Source organism: Onychostruthus taczanowskii, unplaced genomic scaffold (genome assembly GCF_017590055.1).
Source record: "Onychostruthus taczanowskii isolate IOZ18803 unplaced genomic scaffold, ASM1759005v1 scaffold32, whole genome shotgun sequence".
In the NCBI taxonomy this organism is placed as follows: Eukaryota; Metazoa; Chordata; class Aves; order Passeriformes; family Passeridae; genus Onychostruthus; species Onychostruthus taczanowskii.
Genome location: NW_024500572.1, coordinates 5,138,411 through 5,159,591, shown reverse-complemented (window position 1 = coordinate 5,159,591; position 21,181 = coordinate 5,138,411). Strand labels below are relative to the sequence as shown.

The 21,181-nt window shown below is 48.0% G+C and overlaps 1 protein-coding gene across 3 annotated transcripts in view; it reads left to right on the top strand.

The window, feature by feature from the left end:
• Positions 1–21,181, top strand: part of MN1 (MN1 proto-oncogene, transcriptional regulator) — an 84,408-nt gene that overhangs the window by 18,559 nt on the left and 44,668 nt on the right. Inside the window, exon 2 of one of the 3 annotated variants that reach the window (XM_041410011.1) lies at positions 11,303–16,299. The exons of the other annotated variants lie outside the window; for them this stretch is intronic. Coding sequence (XP_041265945.1) covers positions 11,303–11,490 — 188 coding nt within the window. The 3' untranslated portion in view covers positions 11,491–16,299. Of the gene's footprint in view, positions 1–11,302; positions 16,300–21,181 lie in introns of those variants that run through there. 3 annotated transcript variants of the gene reach the window in all.

The following is a 21,181-nucleotide window of genomic DNA, read 5'->3' as shown; positions in this document are numbered from 1 at the left end:
TATGGTTAAGTTTTCCATGCCAGGGAGAAGCAGAGTGGAAATGTCAGGGGTCAGGCTGCAGGCAGGGCAGGCAGGAGCAGGCAGGGAGCAGAAAGCCCAGCTCTGCAGCCTTGGAGTTTCTGAGAAACCAGAGATAGGTTGTTCCAGGCAAGATTAACTCCTTCAGCACAGCTGCCTTCTGCTTAAGGCCTGCAGGAAGGGAGGGAGGCAAGGTGGGTACATTAGGACGCTGAGCTCAGACTCCATCCCTCTAGCCTTGCTGTTCTGTGGGTAATGGATGCTCCTGCTGCCATTTTGCTCACCCTCTTGTTGAAACTTGCTGGCTCATCTGCCTTGGTAGCTCTGCTGCTGGGGGATGAAGCTGTGTGGATGCAGACCTGAGCAGGATGGCAGATAGCAGAATTCATTGCAGTACTGTTATGGATACCTGAGTTATTTGGCACATTTCCCAGTGGATAAAATGTTCATCCATGGAGGGCATGATGCTGCTGTTCAGAGCCATGCCTTTGAGTAGACATGTGACTTGGGTTTGTCACTCAGAAGTTAGCTAAAGACCAGTTTGGATACCCTTGGCTTCAGAAAAACCAATTTTGATGTTGTGTCAGTAGACTTGGTATCTCACAGGCTCTCAGCTGTGTGCTCTGTGGTGGCTCACAAGTGCATCAGCCCCAGCTGAAGCTGCCGTGGTGGCTGGGGTTGGGTGAAGTTTTGGCTGTATGAGTCAAGCTGTTGAACTTGCACTTCACCCCACCTGTGTGAGGGAAAAGCCTAATTCAGGGTGGGGTGGAGGATTTTGTTTGGTGATCCCTTTGCATTTGTGTTGTGGCAGCGAAGCAGGTGCTGCAGAGCTGAATCCTGCCTGGTTTGACAGTGTTTGCCTTGCAGGCAGTGCCCTGCCTGGCACAGCTGCAGGTAGAGATGACAAGGTCCTTACGCCCTGCTGGTGGTATGGTCTGTACTGCACCGACTGGATCTACACCAGGTTAGCAGCAGCTGTCACAAACAGCTGTACTTACAGATGGGATGGGAATGAATCACAGAAGAGAATCAGAGAATTGGGTTGGAAGGGTCACCTCATTCCAGCTGTGGGCAGGGACACCTTTCACTTTTCACCTTTCACCAGACCAGGTTGCTCCAAGCTCCGTTCAGCCTGGCCTTGAACACTTGCATGAATAGGGCAGGCACAACTTCTCTGGGCAACCTGTGCCAGTGCTTCAGTACTCGCTGTGTAAATATCCAATCTAATCTTGCCCTTTCTCAGAGGGGGACATTCCCCCTTGTCTTGTCACTCCAGGCCCTGGTTAGAAGTTCCTCTGCATCTCTCCTGGAGTTCCTGTGGGCTGCTCCATGCAGTGAAGCCTTGGGGATGTGCTGTGCTCCCTGTGCCAGTGCTTGGCTGCTGCTCAGCCCTGTGTCCCTCCCCTGCCCTTGACAGGAGCAACTGGGGCTGCTAGCCCCCACTCCCTGGGGAGGTGCCACAGGGCAGAGCCCACACAATTCCCAGCATAGTGGGATGAACTAATTGTCTACTGTTCTTTCATTTTCCAGGAGTATTGAAATTGTTGTGGGTCATAAATCACGTGAGCATATGGCCGGAGGGAGAACACAGGCCCATATATCAGCTTTGGGCTGGAAGATGAGACTGTTTGTCCTGTGTTGTACAGGCCCATTCTGTTGATTTACTGGCCTGTGAAACTTTAGAGTTAATTTTTTGTTGAAGCAAGGAAAGTCTGTCTGCCTGTGACTTTCCTGCTTGAACAGCTGTTTGCTCCTGATTCGTTGCTATTCTGAGAATTTTATGAAGACTCCACAGTGATGTGACAATTGGAAGTAAAAGATGAGCTTATATTTCTCTTATCCTAATAGTGGCAGTTACAGCTGTACCTAAGAATGCCAGGTTTTTTTCTTTGTGGTTTTTTTTTTTTAATACTGAATTTCCCTCACTGCCATTGCTCCTCATTTGCTAGTGCATTTTTTTCTAATGATTTTTTTTTCTTTCCCTTCAGATAGATTTAATTTTTAAATATGGTGTTCAATCAAACTCTGTTCGTCCATCAGACTTCTGGGCCCCAGCTCAATCACCACACCTTATTGGTGCTTTAGGGGATCTTTCTGAATATGCCAAATTCATTATGTGATGACATTTCTGTCTCTTTCTGTAGTCAAAATTTAGGGATTTGGGATTTTTTTTTTAGAAGAGATCTAGAAGGAATTTGCCCAGGAGGTGCTGGGTTGATAGTATCAGCTCTCAGTTTGATTTGCCAGCACTTAAATGTTTTCCAGCAGAGATTTTGACCCTTCTTTAAGAAGCTCAGGCCTCCTGACAGTTGTGCTTTTTATAGTTATTTCTTGCAGATTCTTTAGAATTTGCCTGTGAATTACTTGCAAGGGACTTGCGAGCAGTGATTTGGAACTCCCTGTTTTTGGAGTGTCAAGTGTCAAGCAGCTGGTGCTGCTGAGCACAGTGCAGGTCAGGGAGTGGCCCATAGCATCACAAAATGGTTTGGGCAGGGAGAGACCTTAAAACTCATCTTGTTCCACACCCCTGCCATGGGCAGGGACACCTTCCACTAGGCCAGGTGCTTAGTGCCCTGTTCAGCCTGTTCTGTCCATCTCTGAACTGTCTCTCTGCAGGTGCCAGCTTTGACCTGAGTCTCTGGTCTTCCTTTCCTCTTCATCTGTGAGTGGTAAAATTGCTTTGAACGCCTTTTGTTTTTATGAACACTGTTTCCCAAAGTCTCCTCATTCACCCCTGAGACACCAAACTTCAGCTGGAGGTGTCCTAAAGAGAAATGGGATGTGTTTCAAGGTAGGCTATAAATAAATGGCATAAAAGAGCTAATGATCCTTGATGCTGGTTCTTCTCACTAATGTTAGCCTTTGGTAAACTCCCACTGTGTTTTCAGGGATATCCTTGAACTTGTGTGGTTTAACCCCAAGCATTACTGCACATGATCACCGTTTCTTGGTGTGCAGGAGCCTCAGATGTGTGAGGCCCCTGGGAGAGATTGACTTTGCCTGTGGCAGTTTTGTGTTACAGGCTCTCCTAATTGTGAGTTATAGATGGGGCAGAGGCACCTCTGGGAGCTGCGGGCAGAGCCAGGGAGGAGACAGAGGGACCAAGCAGATCCCTGTCCCACCCCTGGCAGCCAGGCTGGATGCAGGTCTGCCTTTGGGATGTGAGAACACAGGAGAGCTCTTGGGGAACAATGTGACAAAACACCTAAAATCTTTGGCCAAGTGTATCTGAGCCTTACAAGAGACTGAAAATATTTCAGAGCTAATTCCCTTATTTTGTTTGCTAACAAGTGCTCACTTAATTTGCATCCTGAAACTAAATGACTATGAACAAAGTTCTTTGAAGGGAATCTTCATCTTTAATTCTGTTTTTCCTCAAGGAAAATAGTTTTCCATGTATGATCTGCAGGGCTTAAATATCTTACTTATTTCCCCTCCCCACAATTGTGTCAAAGCTCTTGCACAAATCTGATGAAGCATTTACGTGTTTCTCTTTCAGTTTGCTCTGTGCATAATCATGAACTATTCATTGCCTATAGAAATCCATTGGTACATCCCTTCCCTTGCTAGTGGAAGTTGGCATTTTACCTTATTTTTGGAATGTCCAGGTGGTGATTTAATGCAGAACGTTTAAGTAGCATCTTTTTTCAATTTTGGCCTGTCCTGAAATAATACTAGACTGTGTCCAGAACTGATTTTATTTAAGTGAGAGCTTACTGAATGGTTTCATGTGACTTCAGGGCAATGAGAAAATTCCACTTTGGATTTTATTGAAAATCTTTTGTTTGCTTGTGCATTCTGGCAGTCAAGAGATGGGTTGTGCATGGGCTGGAGCTGTGTGTAAAACTGTCATGTGATAGTTTGCGTACACATGAAATACATTTGAAAGCAAAACCCAGCATTTCCTTACTCATCACAGATGTGTCATTTGTCATTCTTGGTGAAAATAGGCTCAGAGCATTTAGTTAGTGCAAGCAGGTGATGTGTGCCAGCAGCACAAAAACACAGGATCAGTCAGCCAGTATTCTTTCCTGCCATGGAGGTGGTCTTCTCACGATGGGGGCTGGATTCAGAGGCAGGGCCATGTCTGAGACAGCCACAGCCCTTTGAAAAGAGGGGTTATGTGAGAGAAGCTGGTCCTGGCCTCTTCCCAGTGCCAGGTCTGAGTGTCAGTGAACTGAAAGGCAGTTCACGCCTTTCAGAGATGAGCAGAAGTGTTCAGGTTTTTTGAGGGGGAAGAACAACAGACCCTGGAAAATAACTTGGAGCTCCGTGAGGCTTCCCTGGTGTTGGATGGCAGCATATGGGCGTTGTGAGTGTTGAGTCGGCCGTGCTGGAATGGGCTGCAGTTGCTGGACTCCTCTTTCTTTTCTCTTGGAAGTGTCCAGACATTGTCTTAACTGTTGTTGGTGGTTTGTTTGGTTTGATTTTTAATGTCAGTTTTCTTTGCTTGGGCAGGGCCACAGTTCTCACACGTTGCAGAGCTGAGGGGAGCACAGTGTTGGTGATGGCACCAGAGCTGACCAGCGGTGTAGAGCCGTGTGGCTGGGTTAGGCCCTGGTTGGAAGCTCAGCTTTCCGTGGCTGTCACAGATGAGCAGTGGTTCACCTGCATGGGGTAGGCACAACCAGACTGGCAAACAGCAGCACTGCAGCTGGGGTGGGACCTGGTTTGCCAGAATGGCCTTTTGTTCTGTGAGAACCAAACCCCCACATCAGCCACTTCACCAGGGGGTAGGCAGGACCCCCCTCTGCGGTTTGTGTTTTGCAGAGAAGCCAGCCTGAGAGTCAGTGTGTTAAACTGGAAAGAGGAACTGAAGGTAGCCAAAAGAGAGGAAGGATATGAGTTACAAACAGTCCGTTGTCCCTGTGGCCACCTAGCAAGGTACAGGAGCTGGTGCTGTCCCGAGGCCCAGACAGAGATTCTGGCTTCTCCAGGGATGCAGAGGTTACCTTTCTTCTTGGAGAGTCCTAGAGCTGGAAAGCAGTGATTTAACAGTAGCCTCCAGAGAAATAAATGGGTTTAGGCAGTTTCACACTTGCCTGTGGAGCCATGGTGGCGTGTTGCTCTCCTGCCGGGCAGTGGCAGCAAGGTGGGGAGCAATGAGTTCCCCATCTCATCTCTTCCTGGCACAATGGAGGGAACGTGGATTTTACAACAGCAATGTCATTGTCCTCATCCACACATCCTTCATTCTGTGTCTTCAAGGTCATGCTTCACATGAATGCTGCCTTTTCCATTGATAGGGTTAGCATTTTTCCTACTTCACATTTTTTTCACCAGTTTCTTCTGTTTCTTTCTGTGAGCATGTGGCTCACAGTCTGACTGTAACCCTACAGCCTGACAGCAAACTCTTAATGCTGCTGTGGGTTTGGGCAGCCTCCCTGTCATGGCGTGCACATCCTTCCATTGCTCCTGGTGAAAACAGGAGCAGGAAAAGAGGTCAAGGGAGAAAAAAAGAAAAATATGTATTTGCAGCAAGCACTATGTGTCTCCTGTTATCTGAATTCTGTGCAAGCAGCGAGCTCTGATGGAGCCCCATGCCAGATTGGAGACCACTGAAAACAAAATAAACATCTCTGTAGCATGGGCTGATACATGCTCCCTTTAGAGCCTCAGGCACCTCCAATTAATCAAGCTGTCTGTGGAGGAAGGGCCTGTGAGGACCAGAGGATGCTGCCAGAGCTGATGGGCTGATGAAGGGGTGGGCAGCAAGCAGCGTTAAGGGTGAACAGACTGTGTGTTAGCCTGGGTGTGCCATGCCTTTGGGTGAGTCTTGTCTGTATTGCAGCAAAGTCAGAGCTTTAATCCTGGTTTGCAGGATATATGAGTGCTGTGGGAGGGTGCTCATCTCTGTGCACGCATGTTTGATGAAGAGCCCTTCCTCCTTCCGTGAGAAAGGCACTCAGCTGGCTGGGCCTTGACAATAAATTGAGGGGCTGACCAAGCCAAATGGCTTCTTGAAATGTCATGGAGTGAAATGTGGCCAATACCCTGGAGCTGGGGTGTCTCTGCTGAGTGCTGGTCAGCAGCGTGAGGAGTCACCTGTCCCCATTTCCGCTGAGCTCGTCCTGACGAGTCCTTGGCATCAGCTGCTCACCTTAACCACCAACACCGAATTCTGTGCGTACAGAGAGAGAGCAGCAGGGGAGAAGCACCTTTAAGTGTCTTACGAGCAGGGATTACACAGAATAAATGAAGAAGTAAAATGAAATTAAGAGGAATGTTCTAATAATGGGGTAATTAGGGCTTTTCCTTGAGTGCCAGCAGAGCTGGGTGCTGCCAGTCTGGGCCCAGAGGCAGTCTGTGCCCTCCAAGCATTGGGAAGAGCAGAGACATGCAGCCCAAAGCAGACACTGGTTGTCAGGGTTGAAGGTACCTGAAAGTGATGCAAGTTTATGGTGTAAGCAGGTTGCAGATGCCATGTTTGTGTTTAGGAACAAATGCAAGCCCTCGCCTCCTTGTATTCCAGGGTCAAGAAAATGCCTTTGTCAAGGACTTTGTCAGTGCTGCAGAGGTGAGGAAGGAGATTGCTCATTTGTTTATCAACACAAATGAACTAGTTGTGTTTAAAAATAAAATTTTTAAAATACAATTTCAGGAATAAATGAATCTGTGGAGACTAGGTCCAGTGTCCAGGGAAACATGAAATGTTTTCAGACCTTATTTTTCTCAAAAACTGAAAAGAGATGCTTCTGTGCTGTGTACAAATGCAGAGCTATGTGCCTGAACCAATATGTCAAACTGTCATGTGGGAGATTTGGTGAAAAACATCTTGTCCTAAGGGAATAATTTTAAACACTATATGTAGGTTTGCTGCCTCATAAGGGATCATTACTCAAATCTATTCCCTCTTATGGTAGCTCGGCCTCTGCTTAACGGGCAGGGAGTGAAGGGAAGCCCATTAACGCGTCCTTTAAGAGTGGTTATCAGGTGCTAGAGGGGAAACAGATCTCTGATCAGGGAATATAGTGTTATTGACCAAATCCTCCGATTCAGCCTTAACAAGATCAGTAGCAAAGCAGGGCCTTCACGCTTGGCTGGCCATCGAGGGCGGCGGCGGGGCCGTGCTGTGCCGGGCAGCCGGACCCTGGGCAGCGCGGGCGGCTGAGCCCGTGTCAGAGCGGTGAAGAAGTGTAAGGGATGAGCCCTGGGGCACGGAGCCATTCTAGGGATCTTCACCTCCTGTTTGTCACTTCAATCTCGAAGGAAGGCTGAAATGTGGAGTGGAACCCACTCCCAACCAGACCCCTACCAGACTGTGTCTGTGCTCTCGCTCCTGTGTCTCACTGCTTTCCGTCCTTTTGTTGGCGGTGATTTTGGCAAAAATGAGAAGGATGGCTTAAGCAGCACCTGAAGAGCAGCATCAGCTCCTGGTGTCTCAGCACAGCATCTGCAGTTGCCTTGGCTACACCAGCCCTCCCTCAGTTAGCCTCCTCTCTGACAAGAAGATGTACTCAATGTGTGGTATCTGTGCAGGTGAACTCGTTTTTAATGAGATTACTTTACTTAAAAATAGGGACACCTCTGGGTTTGGACAGTGCTCAGTGGGATTGTCACAGTAAAGAGAACAAGTTTGTTTTTTCATAATGAATAAGAAGATGCTACACAACAAAAGAGGCTTTATATTGAGCAGCTTAACTGCTCAGGGTCTCATGAAAAAGGGAGAAGGAAGCTGGAGGGACTGAAGGTGTGTACACATGCTGTCTGAAGAGTAAGGTGAATGCCAGGGTCTAACCTCACTAAAGAAATGTGTTGTTCCTGAGCTGATTTGGGAAAGCAGTCTGTAGCGTGTGTATTGAATTTTTTTGTGGTGCAGAACTCCTGGTTCTCTTCCTGTGTCCCAGCTGCAGGCTCCAACGCTGCTGGCCAGGCTCCTGGGTTAGTCACCACGCTGCCATTAATGCTGTGTAAACAAACAAACAAACAGCAACCTTTTCCTTTTGAAGGCTGTGTGCCTTTGCAAAGTAGAGCAGAACGAAAGAGCAGCTTCCTAAATGTGCAGGGTCAGAGCAGAGGGTCAGGCCTGGAGGGAGCCTGGGGAGCCTGGCTGGGCACTCTCTTCTCACTGTTTGTCTGGGGCTGAATGGCTGGAATGTGTTTGGCTGGGTAAAGCTTGGTCAGAAGCTCTTGCCTAAAAGCAAACTGACTCTTGAGACCAGCACAGCATCACCAACAGCAGTGGGGAAGGACACCATCATGGGCGAGAATTTTCCAGATTTCTTTTGGTCTTTGGTCACTTCACTGCTTTGAGTTTCATGCTTTTCACATGAACATGACATGAGCTTATATATGATGTTTGATTTCTTACCTCTGCTTCAGCATTTGCTGTTTCCAAGTGGCACACAAACTGTCCTTTGTGCAGGGTGGTTGTGCTTTTGTCAGTCCGGGTTCTGTGTCATGTCCTTTAGTTTGGAGGGGAAGTCTCCACCCAGACCATCTCAAGATCTTGGGTGTGGAGGATGGCCCTTATTAGAAGTGTACTGCTTTTTTTTAATAACACAAATTTCTTGCAGTAGTTGCTAATAGACGCAGTTGTGCAGTTTAAATATAATTTAAAAATTCCCTGCTTTCAGTGAGGTACTTTGTGACTGACAGTGATTTATCTGGAGCTTGGCAGCTGAGGCAATGATGTGGTGACACCATCTTGCATTACCTGACTGATTTCAACGTGCCGAGTCACGTCCATCTCAGCTACCAGAACTGCCCTGGACCGTGGACACTGTGGCTGTGAGGGAGGAGGCAGAGAGCATGGCTGGTGAAACAGGTCTGCTGGGAGAGTGTTACTGTTCTGGACAAAGCATTAGGCAATATCTCATCCATAAGAACATAATTCTCACCAGGTGGATCAGCACAATTCTAATTTTTTGCTACAAAGGTTTTTTCCTGGAAAGCATTGTACCTTTGTCAAGACAGAAATACTGGAAAAAAGTAAATTGAACTGAAAATTTCCATCCAGATTGGCTTTGAGAATTCTTGTGCCAGTGCAAGCTTTGCTGCGAGCTCTCTTTGTTTTGGATTTGAATACGTCATTTTCTGTGCTCATTAACAACAGACAGGAGAGCTGGAGCTCCCACAGTGGTGTCCCATGGTGAGCAAGGCTTGTGTGGACAGTGTCAGTCAGTACTGGCTTTGCAAACTGAGGCTCAGTTCCTGCTCACCTCTTTTACTTGGGTTTTCCTCTCAAGCCAAGGAATCTTGTTCATCCATGTGGGATTTTGCTTTGATTTCTTTATCAGTAGTTTGCTTATGAATTTTATCCACAGCAAATGGCTTAGAAATAATATGCTGATTTACAAACAAATAAGCCTGATCTTTTATTCTCTAATTCCTTGTGGCACATGAACTTGTTCACAGAGTTGTTGCTGAGGACCAGCTCTGTTCCAGGTGTTGGGGTGCCTGCACAGCTGGTGCAGGGGAGCTCTGGCTCTGGTCCCAGCCTGGGAATGTGCCACCTCTGCCTCGGCTGTTGTGGGTCTCCTGCAGCCCTTGTAGAAACACTGCTGGGACCCCTGGGCCCCTTGTGGCAGCAGTTCAGCTGTGGGACTCTTTCCTCTTTCTCTGCAGGAGAGGAAGAGAGCTGCTGTCACAAGGACTAATCTCGAGGCGCTGGCTCTTCCTGTGCCGAGCCCAGCATGTCCTGTGCAGTCAGGGAGACCTAAGAATAAAAACAGGGGGTACTGTGTGTCTTGTGAACAAATACAAGTAAGGAAAACATTTCCTGTTCACAATTCTCTGCACAATCCCATCTGAGTTTTGAATATTTTATAAATAAAAAACGTCTTGGGTATACTTGCATTCTGGACAGAAAGTTTAATTGAACATGTGATAACATAGTGGTTATTCAGGGAGTCTGGGTTTTTGCCCTGTGATTTTCCCAAAGCTGTAGGACTCAGGGTGACAGCAAAGAAGAGTAGAAGCTCCATGTGGTGGGAAGGGATCTGTGCCAACACCTCTTTGCCTGCCGGAACTTCAGATATCACACAGCAGCCTCCACTCCATGCTTCTGCTGAGCCCCTCAGTGCTGCCTGTTCATCAGAACTGACTAAAACCACCCAACACCAACTGCAGGGAGCTGGAATCCGTTTGCGTGTAGATAATGTGACCAGCTTTGCCCTGCTGCTGCTGGATCCTTGACTGCAGCAGCACAGGAGGGTCCCTGGAGAAAAGCAAGCACAGGGCTCTCTGTGGATTTTGCACATTGCAGCACTGACACAGAGCAGGGCTGAGCAGGCAGCAGTGCTGCTCTGGAGCCTGATTCCTTCTCCCAGCATTTATGGCATCACATCCTCAGATTCTTGGTAGTTCCTGTGTGGTGTTGTTATACTGTTTTAGATATGAGCATCTCTGACATCCTGTGATAGTCAAGCATTGAAAGCCTTTTCCAGTTTAAACCAAGGACTTCCAGGCTAGTTTAGCATTATTTTTTAATATTACTGATTGTGTAACAATCTGTTCAGTTCTAGTTTTGTATCTGGTATAGCAGGAGGTTCAATGAAAGTAATATGAGTTGCCCCATGAAGTGTGGTACCCCTACAATGCTTGGCTCTGTGGAATAGGAGGAAGGTGATGGGAGGAAAAGTCCTGAGATGTTAAACATTTGCATCTTTGTCATGTTCTCCCCGTTTTACCTACTCTTCACGTTAACTGTAAAAGATGGAGGAAGAAGGCCTAGGGACATTGTTTAGGATGTTTCAGTTAAAAGTCTTACATTTCTGTGGTTAACAGAAACTAATGATAGCTAAAGATCATACCAAGTCCTAAAATGAACAGATTTTTAAGAAAAATATTATCACGGTGCTCCATTAAAAGAGGGGAAGAGGGAGACTGATGCTGGGACTGACCACGAGGGCACGGAGGGTTCGGGGCTGGCTTCCTGCTCCGTGGTGCGTCAGCATCCGTTTCCAGCGGGGAAGGAAAGTTCCCGATTGTGCTGCGGTCTAGGACACACTCATCGGCCCGGGCTCCATCCCCGGCGTTCAGACACATCGCTGGTTTCTCTCAGGTGGTGTTCTGGCCTGCTGAACAACCAGCCAGATCTTGCTTCGGGGTGGGCAGGGGAAGCCATACCTTTGGTGGTGACTCGGTGCTGGTGACAGCATCCTCCCAGCCGGAGAGGAGATGCAGGAGAGGGGCGCGGCTGATGGGGAGAGGGTGCGGCAGCGCCACTGGCAGGCTGTGAATAGACGGGGTTGCAGGCTGTGAGTAGACGGGGTTGCAGGCTGTGAGTAGACGGGGTTGCATGTCACAGGTCTCCTAACCTCTCTCTGTGAACCCTTTGCAGCCCACGACCTTCCCCCGAGCAAGACCTCGGTGGCGGCGGCGCAGACGGGCACCCACCTGCAGTGCCTCTCGGTCCACTGCACGGACGACGTGGGCGAGGCGAAGGGCCGGACTGCGGTGCCGACGTGGAGGTCCCTGCACTCGGACATCTCCAACAGATTCGGGACTTTTGTGGCTGCCCTGACTTGAACAAAAGAGATTATTTTTTTTTTTTTTTTTTTTTTTTAATTTCAAAGGGCCGCTACTGCTAGGTGGACTATTTTTCTAGGTTGGTACCTGCTTAGTGGCATATGGACTGGAAAGGGTTAATTTAAAGTAAACCTCAACTTTTTTTTAATCTTCTGCCACAGTATGTTACCAGTGTTAACCCTTCTGCAGTTAGCACACTTTTGCTTAAGATTTTCCTGCTAGACCACTTTTTCCCATTATTCTGTAACCTTGGCATACATTTATAGATGAGGCCTTTTCCTTTTTCATCTCAGTGTGTGTCCAAGTCACGTATGTCATAATAAGACAAAGATTCTCCTCTTCCTCCTCCTCTTCCTTTTCTTCCTCATTTGCTTTGTTTTTCCTTTTTTTTTTTTTGTTTTTTTTTTTTTTTGTTTTGTTTTGTTTTGTTCAGTGCTTATTAGGATGGTGATCCTGAGGAGCAGCAGTTCAGGAATAAACACCAGTGAAAGCGAAATGGTCAGCATTAAATCATATGTTGTAGTGACACCCAGCCTTTGCTAGTCTCATACAAACCAAGCAGTTGATGCTCTGTTGAATGTTCAGGCATGGACCTGCCCTTTCCTGAGAGAATGAGGCTTTGCTTTCAGCCTTGTTTTGTTCTGTGCCTCCTGGTGAGGCCAGGATGCTCTTTCCTCTGTGTACCTGGGATGGAGCTCTGTCATGAATGGGCTGGTTCAGGCACAGCAGGGAAGGTATGGAGAGGTTTTTTTAAATAAATTTGTCATTATCTCTTCCTCCAAAGGCCCAGGCTCCTTTTTGCTTGCCTGGGCCTGATGGTGCTCCTGCATTTCCCACTTTATTGATAGTGGAGAAGAAAATACCCTGCACCCTGTCCACTTTTTTGCCCATTTTAAACTGCAGAAAGATGCTGTTGATTGCCAGCAGGTCCAGTGTCCCCTGCACTTGCCTGGGGATGCCCCAGCCCCTGCCATAACATGTCCCAGTGCAGTGGCAGGGGTCAGGGATGGCCCAGATTGGAAGATGCAGGGGACCATGTGCCCAGGGGTGACATTTCCTCATCTGCCAGGGCAGGGAGACCTGGTGTCAGAATCCTCCAAACTCGTTCAAGGCCCCTTTCTGCCCTACACTAAAGAACAGCGTTGCTGGATGCACACAATAAAAGGAAAGCCATACTTTCCTGCTTGGGCTAGATAATGCTCATTCGAGACGAAAGTTGGAAGCAAACCAGATAAAGCCACGACTGACACGATGGGCTGATTCTCCAGTGGTTTTACGTCACACTGTCCATTATTTGTGTGTCCCTGTGCCCAGGAGTGGCCCTGTCCTGCCCCACACCTGCAGATCACCTCCCACAGCTCCTGGAGCTCAGGAACAGCACTAGAGGCTTTGGTTTTGGTTGTGAAATAAAGGTTGGCCTCTCTAGGGTTATTTATTCATGATTTCACAGATGTGTCCCTGCTGCAGGGACAGAGTTGAAGACTGCTTTGTGTTTTATCTTTGATGATTGTGCTGGGTCTTTAATTATTTTGAGGTGATATTCTTGGTAGACACCAACGGAGAGGAAATTCTGCCTAAAAAGCCAAGGGTGGGCTGGAATCCTCACTCTCAGTCTTATGTGGCTTCAGAGAGACTCGCAGTGTTTGGAAATGTGATTTGAATGTGCTCTTATTAACCATGCATGGATTGATTTATGGGTCTGGTCAATGAATTGACTTTGGATAAATTTGGATAGTTTTTAATCTTGGTTTTCAATATTATTTTACTTTGTATTAAAGCTGGAGCTTCCACGAGGATGAGGATTTTTGCCCATCCTGGAGCAACTGGCTGTGGAGCTGCCTCACACCCACTTGGTTTGGATCAGAAAGCTGGGGTGGTTTGTACCTCTGTCAGGGTGTGCAACCAGGAGTGCAGAGCTCCTCCTGCACCTGCAATAAAATGTCACCATCCCCAGTAAAGTATCTCCTAGTAATCACTGTCAGCCCCTTCCAGAAGGTGCCTCTCTGCCTGTGATTCCTCAAGTCCTGGCTTACCTTTGTATATGTTTGATTTTAAATCCTGTCAGCAGAGCACTTGTGCTGCTGTGGGGGGCTCAGTCTGCAGCAGGGGGCCCTGGGGTGACACCAGTCACTGTGTTCCATCACTTAGAGATGAAAATTTCAGCCAAGTTCATGGCCTGGTGGCATTCCTGCTCGGAGTACAGTCCCTTGCCTTGTGCTTTGTTTTTAGTTTTTCCTGCTGCACTGAAGAGAACAGGTTTTTCAGGCTTCCTGAGGTCAGGGATGCACACCCTGTGCCACGGGAAGGAACCTGTCAGGGAACACCGAGTTCAGATGCTTTTAAAGAGAAATCCCCGTTTGAGTGGAGCTGTGCTGCCTTGGTCTCACCACCCCATTCTGCTGGCTCATTCTCAGCAGCTTGCACTTCTCTCCTGGAGTGTTGTTCTCATCCTCTTGGAACTTGCTTTCTCACTTCCTTATGGAAATGCAGAGCACAGGCAATTCCCTTAAAATCAGTGGAATCCTGTGAGGTGAGGAGGTGTCCTGAGGCCAGGGGCTGTCTCCAGGTGCTGAGCTGTGCAGCAGGGAGCCCTGGGTGTTGTGGCACTTGGCCACCTCTGGCTCTGCTGCGGGCAGTGGGTGCAGTGCAGGGTTGGGACTGTCAGAGAGGGAGGAGTCGAGGCAGTGTTTGCCTGTGTGCTGGGCTCACTGGCTGTGGAGTTTAACTGAATCATACGGTCACACACAGTCCTCTTGCTGACCTCCTGTCTGTTTGGTTTTGATTGAATGAGCTCTGCTTGAGGCAGCTGTTAGCCAGGACCAACCAAACCTGCGCTTTTAGCTTTTGTTGCTTTTTTGCCAAAGATCAGAACAGAAACCTTACATTCTGACCAGGACAGGCATCATGTCCTGCTCAATCACCTGGGGATGTGGTACTGACAGCATATACAGAAGGTTCAAGCTTTGTCACAGTGCTGGTGGCACCTGCAGTAATTTCATTGTACCCATTTTCTCCATTGATTTTACACTGAATGCACTGATCAGTTTTTTTTAACACGTATAAAGTGTCAGCATGGCCTGACATGGTAAGAATGGAAATGATGTAATTTTCTAAACAGTAATATTCCAACTGAAACATGTTTGGGAGCTGTAGGTAAAAGCCAGTTGTGGAAGAGGTAAGTTGCACTCTTGTGGAGAGGGAAACTGAGGCACAGACAGCAGCAGGAGACTGAGGGAACAGTGGCAGGGCTGAGCTGCACTGAGCTCTGACCTCTGCTTGCTGCAGAGCCCCGTGCCCGAGGCTCCCTTCCTTCAGGGGCCGAGTTGGGTCAACAGGGCGAGAATTTTACCAGATACGTGTTCCCCAAAGGCCTGGGAGAAACCTCCCGCCTGTGTGTCCTACGTGGCTTCCAGATGGGGGGCAGTTGGACAAGAAGCCAAAGAGGGGTGGTACGAGGCACAGTCTGCTCTGGATTGTGAACAACAGCTACAATGAGGCTTGGCCTTTTGCCCTGGGGATTCTCCCTGGCCGTGCTGGCGCCGGAGGCTCCCACGCAGCCTCGGGGCTGGGTTGGGGGAGCCAGGACATCCCCCATCTCCTGGCCCCGTGCCCTAGCTCCCTCTGTGTTCCCTAAAACCAACCCCGTGCTTAGTCTGCAAGTTGCAGTGTCGTAGCAAACTGAGCGAAATTTCCCTTGCATTTCAATTGGGAGGAGCGATCAAATACCTCTTTGCCAAAAAAGGACAGAATAGGCCTCATGTTTAAATACTCCTGCAAATTTTCTCCAGGTCACGTTCTCTTGGGGTTACTTGCTCTCTGCTGTTTGAGCATCAGTAAGGGGCTTTAGGCTTGTTACTTGGTTAAGGTTTTCACAGTGTCTGAGGGTGGAAGGGGATGAGCACCAGAATTCTGTCACCTGGGTCACCTGGGGAGTTGTGCAGGTCCTGGGGTCTCCATGGTCACTCTGGGGCAGCCTTGGGTAGGGACTGGACTTCCAGGCACCACCAATGAGGCAAAAAGTTCCAGTTTTGGGAGCTGGAAGGGATGAGGTGAGCCCAGCAGTGGGATGGGCACTGGGTGGGTGGAGGGGACGACAAATCAAACTGGTACATTTGACTTATTTTTGTTAAGCTGCAGTGTAAGGTTTTGTCAGCTACTGGATTCACAGCTGTTCAAGGGATGGTGTGTAAGAGCATAACTCATTTTTGTAGAATTGTTTCTTCTTTAATGCTTAAGGCTAATGGAGGAAATAGTCTAATTTTGTCTTAGAAATTCTCTATTAAAATTGTTGCTTTGAGTCCATCCGCTCATAGGTTCTGACTGATGAAACTGCAGGTTCTGATTTCCAGCAGTTATACCTTTATCACTATTCACTACCCAAAAATATTACAGCTTTAAAACAGCCTTAAGCAAAAGGATATTATTTCTTTGTACTAAATTTGGTTCATGGAAAAGAAAAAAAAAAAGAAACCTCAAAACACTGGTAATCCGTACTGCATTAGCAAACTCTTCTGAAAAATGTTATTGCACATGTAAAATATGAAAACTTGACTCTGCTGTGTGTTAGGCAATCCTGTAATCTTTCTTTTTTTTTTTTTTTTTTTTTTTTTTTTAGTTCTTGTTAAATTCATTTCCTAAATGCTTGGTTGGAAGACTGTGACGATAGCTCATGAAATTGAGTGTTATTTTTCTTTCTTTTTTTTTTTTTTTTAATATGTAAAGTGCAGTCTTCTGTATTCCTGCATATTGTACATATCTGTATATGTTTTACTGAGCAACTAAATAACAATAAATATGATGTTAATGGTGGCTACTCTATATTTCATACCAGGTTTGTGGATTTTTTTAGTAAGTCCTTTATCCCAGGGGTGTGAAGAAGTGAACGGATAGTGTTCATATTCAGGTAAGCCCTGGACCTTGTGATGGGTACAAATTTGCCCATGATCTGAGGAAACCCTCACCCACCTGTGGCTCCCTGGGGCTGCTGGGAGATTTGGGGTGCACTTTGCTTTGCTGATTCCTCTCTGCCATCAGTGGTGTCCCTCTGCCCAGCAGGATTGGTGGTTTAAAATTTTACTTTTTGACCCCGAGGGAGGAAGAATGGCAGTGTTCATAGCAGCTGTGCAGTCCCTGCTCTGCAGGGAAGCCCATGGAAGATAAGACTTTCCCCTCTGCCCAGGCAGTTCCCCCATGAGACTGAGGACTGGTTGGGCAGCAAAAGCTTCTGGTATTCCTCATTCCCATGGTGACCACCCCCAGCCTGTCCTCAGAGGCACTGCAGGATGGTGGCCCTGTCTGTACTCTGAGGTTGTTGGTACCCTCTTTGCTGCTGGGGAGTGGAGATGTCTCTGCAGCTCCGCCCAGCTGCTGCCATGGGATCGGGGCTGTCCTGCTCTCTGTGTCCCCTCTCTCTGTGGCAGTGTCTCTCTTTCTCCTCTGGTCACTGGAGCTTGTCCAGAGGGGCCAGACCATGCCTGGAGCTGCTGGGCAGCGGGAGCAGCCCCCAGGATAGCTCCCCAAGCCCCCAGCCCTGCTCCTGCTTTGTCCTAGTTGTTCAGTAAAACTGACCACGAGCTCTGTTAATGGTTGGATTCACAGAGCTCCTCCAGCACACGGGCCGTTCTTGGCTCCCAGATCTCCCACTGTGCAAAGGCTCCTTTGCTTCTGCCAGCAGCTGGAGCAGCCCCTCCTGCTCTGGCAACGCTCCGCCCCAAGCTCCTGCTTCCAAAAAGGCAGCAGGAGCTCACTGTTCACTGCACATCACATTAACAGATGGAAATCAACTGACTGGTCCTTGATTTCTGCTCTTGACACTGGCTTTACTTGTCACCTGGTAATGCCACCTCTGCTGACGCTGGCACGGTGCCTGCCTATCCCAAACACTTGCCTTCATCCCTGGGCACTGTGCTCAGAGGCTCACCTGGTCTGTGTCAGAGTTAAGCATGGATTATAGTTTATTAAGAAAAGAAAAGCAAGTGGTTGGTCCTGGAGCTTTTACAGTTCTTGCTCTCCTAATCATTTCCTGTGGCCTGAGATTGTGCCGAGAAATCTGTCTGTAGCTGTATCTCTTTGCCCAAGCCATTTAACTGATTTAATTACATCCTTTGAGTTACTTTCTGCATGAGGCTTTGGAATTCCTGTCACGGAGGAGACTCTGTAAATATGTATTGTATGTTCAGCACTCAGGAATCCATTGGCAATGCAGCTGGATCCCATGTGCTGAGATCTGCTCGGCCCCTCCTTGGCCACCACGAAGCCGTGGGGCAGCTCTGCCCCTGCAGTGCCAGCCAACATTCCTGCAGTGCTGCTTGGGGGCTCCTGTGTGTGACTCCTGGGTCGTTTAAACCCCCTCTTCCCCTGCTGTTTGGGTGAGCTGCTTGCAGATGGCTGCTGGTGGTATGAGAGTATGGCAGAAGGCATCTCTCTCCATAAAAACCAAGATAAATAAACACAGGAATGAAAGTTTGAGTCAATGGCATCCTTTCGGCTGAGAAAGTTGTTAGAAAATGGAATCCCATTATAATGGGTTTCTTTTAATATTGAGTATTTCCAAAATCTCTAGGTCATGTTCCTGAAGTGGTTACTCTCCTGCCTGGGAGACAATTTGTAGCTCCCCCAGCAGTTTAGCATTATGGCCAATAACATCACATATATTTTGCTTGTAAAATATCTATATTTTGCTTGTAAAATGTTTAAAAACTCTCTGCTCAGATGAGCTCTGTAAGGCTGTGCCTAGTGGGCAGAGGAGTGGGTGGGGGTGAGGTCTCTTCCAAGCTCTCCTTTCTGAGACGTTGCCAGAGCTCAGTAATGACAGTGCAGGAAGTGGAGGTGACAAGACCTGAAGAAAATCGTGTAGGTCATCTTTGGTTCATTAGTGCAGGGTTGTGCCCTGTTTTCTAATGCCCAGAGCTCTGACCAGCACAACCAAAGTGGACAGGGTAGTGGGGGTCCTTAACTTTTTAGTGAAAAAGAATAGAAGCAACCGACCCAACACCTCTTTATTCCAGCTGTGGAGTGGGGATGATGTTCGAGGTGATGGGAGGGGATCCGTGGCTGCCTATTTCCAGCACTGGCAGGTAGCAGTGGGTTTGGGCCCTTGCCAGGCCTGGGTGGGAGGTGCCAGGAGTGGTCTGACAGGACCTTGGGAGTCCCTGGTCTTGGGACAGCATGTGGTGGGATATGGGAGGTGGGATCTGTGGCTCCTTTGTGTTCTCACTTGGCCATGGACACGTGTCACCATGTCACCGTTGCTGAGCCTTGTTATTTCCTTTGAGATCATGCTTGTGTCACACCTGTGAAACAAGGAACAGAGGAGGAGCCCTGGTGAATGGTTGCTGTGTCCTCTTAGGGGTTTCTGTTAGCAGGACACAGACAAAGGAGCTGTTGAAGTGTCACCCTAAATGTGATACTGAAACACTCATTTCAGCCTCCACCTCGAAGGAGGCTGAGAAGTTTGATGCTATGAGGGCTCATGTTCTGCCAAAACATCCTCCTGCTTTGGGGTTAACTGATGGAGAATATTCAGGGCTGAGCTTCAGGAGGTGGGAACTTTTCTCAATTTCCTTTTATCCTCTGCAAAATGCCCCTGTCTCCCTTCCCCCTTTCTTCCCCCCACCCCCTTTTCTCTTTATAAAGCTGGAATTCTTCCAGACTCTGCTCTGGGCTTGCAAGAAAACTTTACTGTGTAAATTTGCTCTTTGTGTTGGGAGTCCTTTGTTTAAACAGCATTGTGAGCTTGCTGGGGAGGGATGGAAAGAGGGGGAGCTGGGAGGAAGAATTTGAAAAGCCCTGACCCCTGATGAATAAAATCCAGCACATTAACACATTCTTCAATAAATTCATGATTGCAGATAAGGTGGGAGTCCCCAGGGCCGGGCTTTTCATTAACCCCCTGCTGACTAACCCAAACAGACGGAGTGTTTTGTCAGCGCTAGGACAAGCAGAGCCCTTTTGTGGTGGAGGGGCCGGGTGAGCATGGGGAGCGCTCCTCCAGGAAGCCAGGTTACAAAATGGGACTCTATTTCAGAACAAACTCCTTTTGGTTAGTTTGATGAGATTACAGAAAGGAAAAGACTTTAACAAGGGGCTTATTGAAGCTAAGTAACTGTTCTGAATACAGTGAGGACCAGGGCAGAAAACATATGATTCCCAAGTAAACAGGCGCCTCAACAGTATGGCTGAAACAACAAAGCTGGACATGGTCTGAGTGGTTCTCCTGAGGCATGAGGGAATGCTTGGAGACATGAACCTGTGTGGGAGCCCTGCAATAACCTGTGCACAGCACCCAGCTCAGCAGGGCTGGGCTGGAGAATGGCCTTGGAGGGGCACGAGCACCATGTCCACAGTGTGAGGTGTGCTTTGTCCAAAGTTTCAGCCTCTGAAACCTTATTTGTTCCTCTGGTGGAAAGCCTGCTCCAGGAAATATTTTGCTTTTGTAGAAACCTATCCCCAGAATGCTTCCCTCCCACATTAGGGAGGTCTTCTCTGTTGTTTATTAGAATACCTGCATTTTTGAAATATCTGAATTCTGTGCCTTGTGTTCCCAAATCTTTTCAGCCAAGTAACTCAGAGTATCACTCAGCCCAAGGAAAAGGTTTTTTGGATAAAATGCAGGAAAATCCTGAGTTTGTCTCAGTTTCTGCTGCCTGCTGTTGATGAGGCAATGCTTTTCCTATTCTGTCCACCCTCTCAGGAGGTAATAACTTGTGGTGGACTCCAAGCTTTTCACAGAGCAGCTTGTGCCCGGGTGAAGTGAATCCTGTCCTTTGGGAGTAAACTCCTGCACAGGACGCTGCACACGTGCACCCAGAACCAGATGGGCCATGCACACCCCTCCTGCAGACATGCACATCCCACTGGAAAGCACCTTCACATGAGAGCTGCAGTGCTGGGGCTGGGGGCTGCAGGCAGCATCAGCCCTGCCAACTCCCACCTGAACTCTGCAGGCCCAGCCTTCTTCCACTGCTGTGTTTTTGGTGTGCACTTTCATTTACTTGCAATATAAGATTTTAAATTTTATTTCCCACTGCTGCTAACAGAAGCTTTTTGCTAATTTCCATGGAAAATAACTCCTCTCTTTTAGGGGAACTGAAGTGTTCCAGCTGACTGCTCCTGGCCCCATCAGCATTGTGTCTCCTCTCCTAAATGCAAGGGTAGGTGCTGGGTTTGATGCCTCAGAACGTGACTGGTGCAGCCTCCACTCTGTGCTGAGCTCCTGGCCTGGTCTGCCAGCAGCTCTGTGGTGGTACTGGGGAAGTGGTTGACAATTTAAGCCTGCAATCCCTTGTAAACAAACACTATGTCTGCTGTGGCCTTCTCTCCCAGCAGCAAACACGGCAGGGGCTCCTTTGCAGTCTGTGTGAAACTATTTACATTTCTGATGTTAATAAAGATAAAGAGAGAAATATTGTATTTGTATTAAAATCAAATTATCTCAATTCATGGACCCTCAATGTCCCTCATTCTTGACGCAGTGAAATTAAACATTGTCAGTTTCCCTAATTAATGGCCCACACCCTCATCTCCGAGAAATCTCTGTCTGGCTCAATGCTGTGCATGGTTTTTGGCCTGAAATAACCCCAGTGTAATACCTCTAACCCCTACCCCATGTGCAAACAACCTCCAAAACTTGCTGGTCTAATAAGCCTGATACTCCTTATCAAGGCCCTTGCTTAGGAGCCCAGGTGAAGGC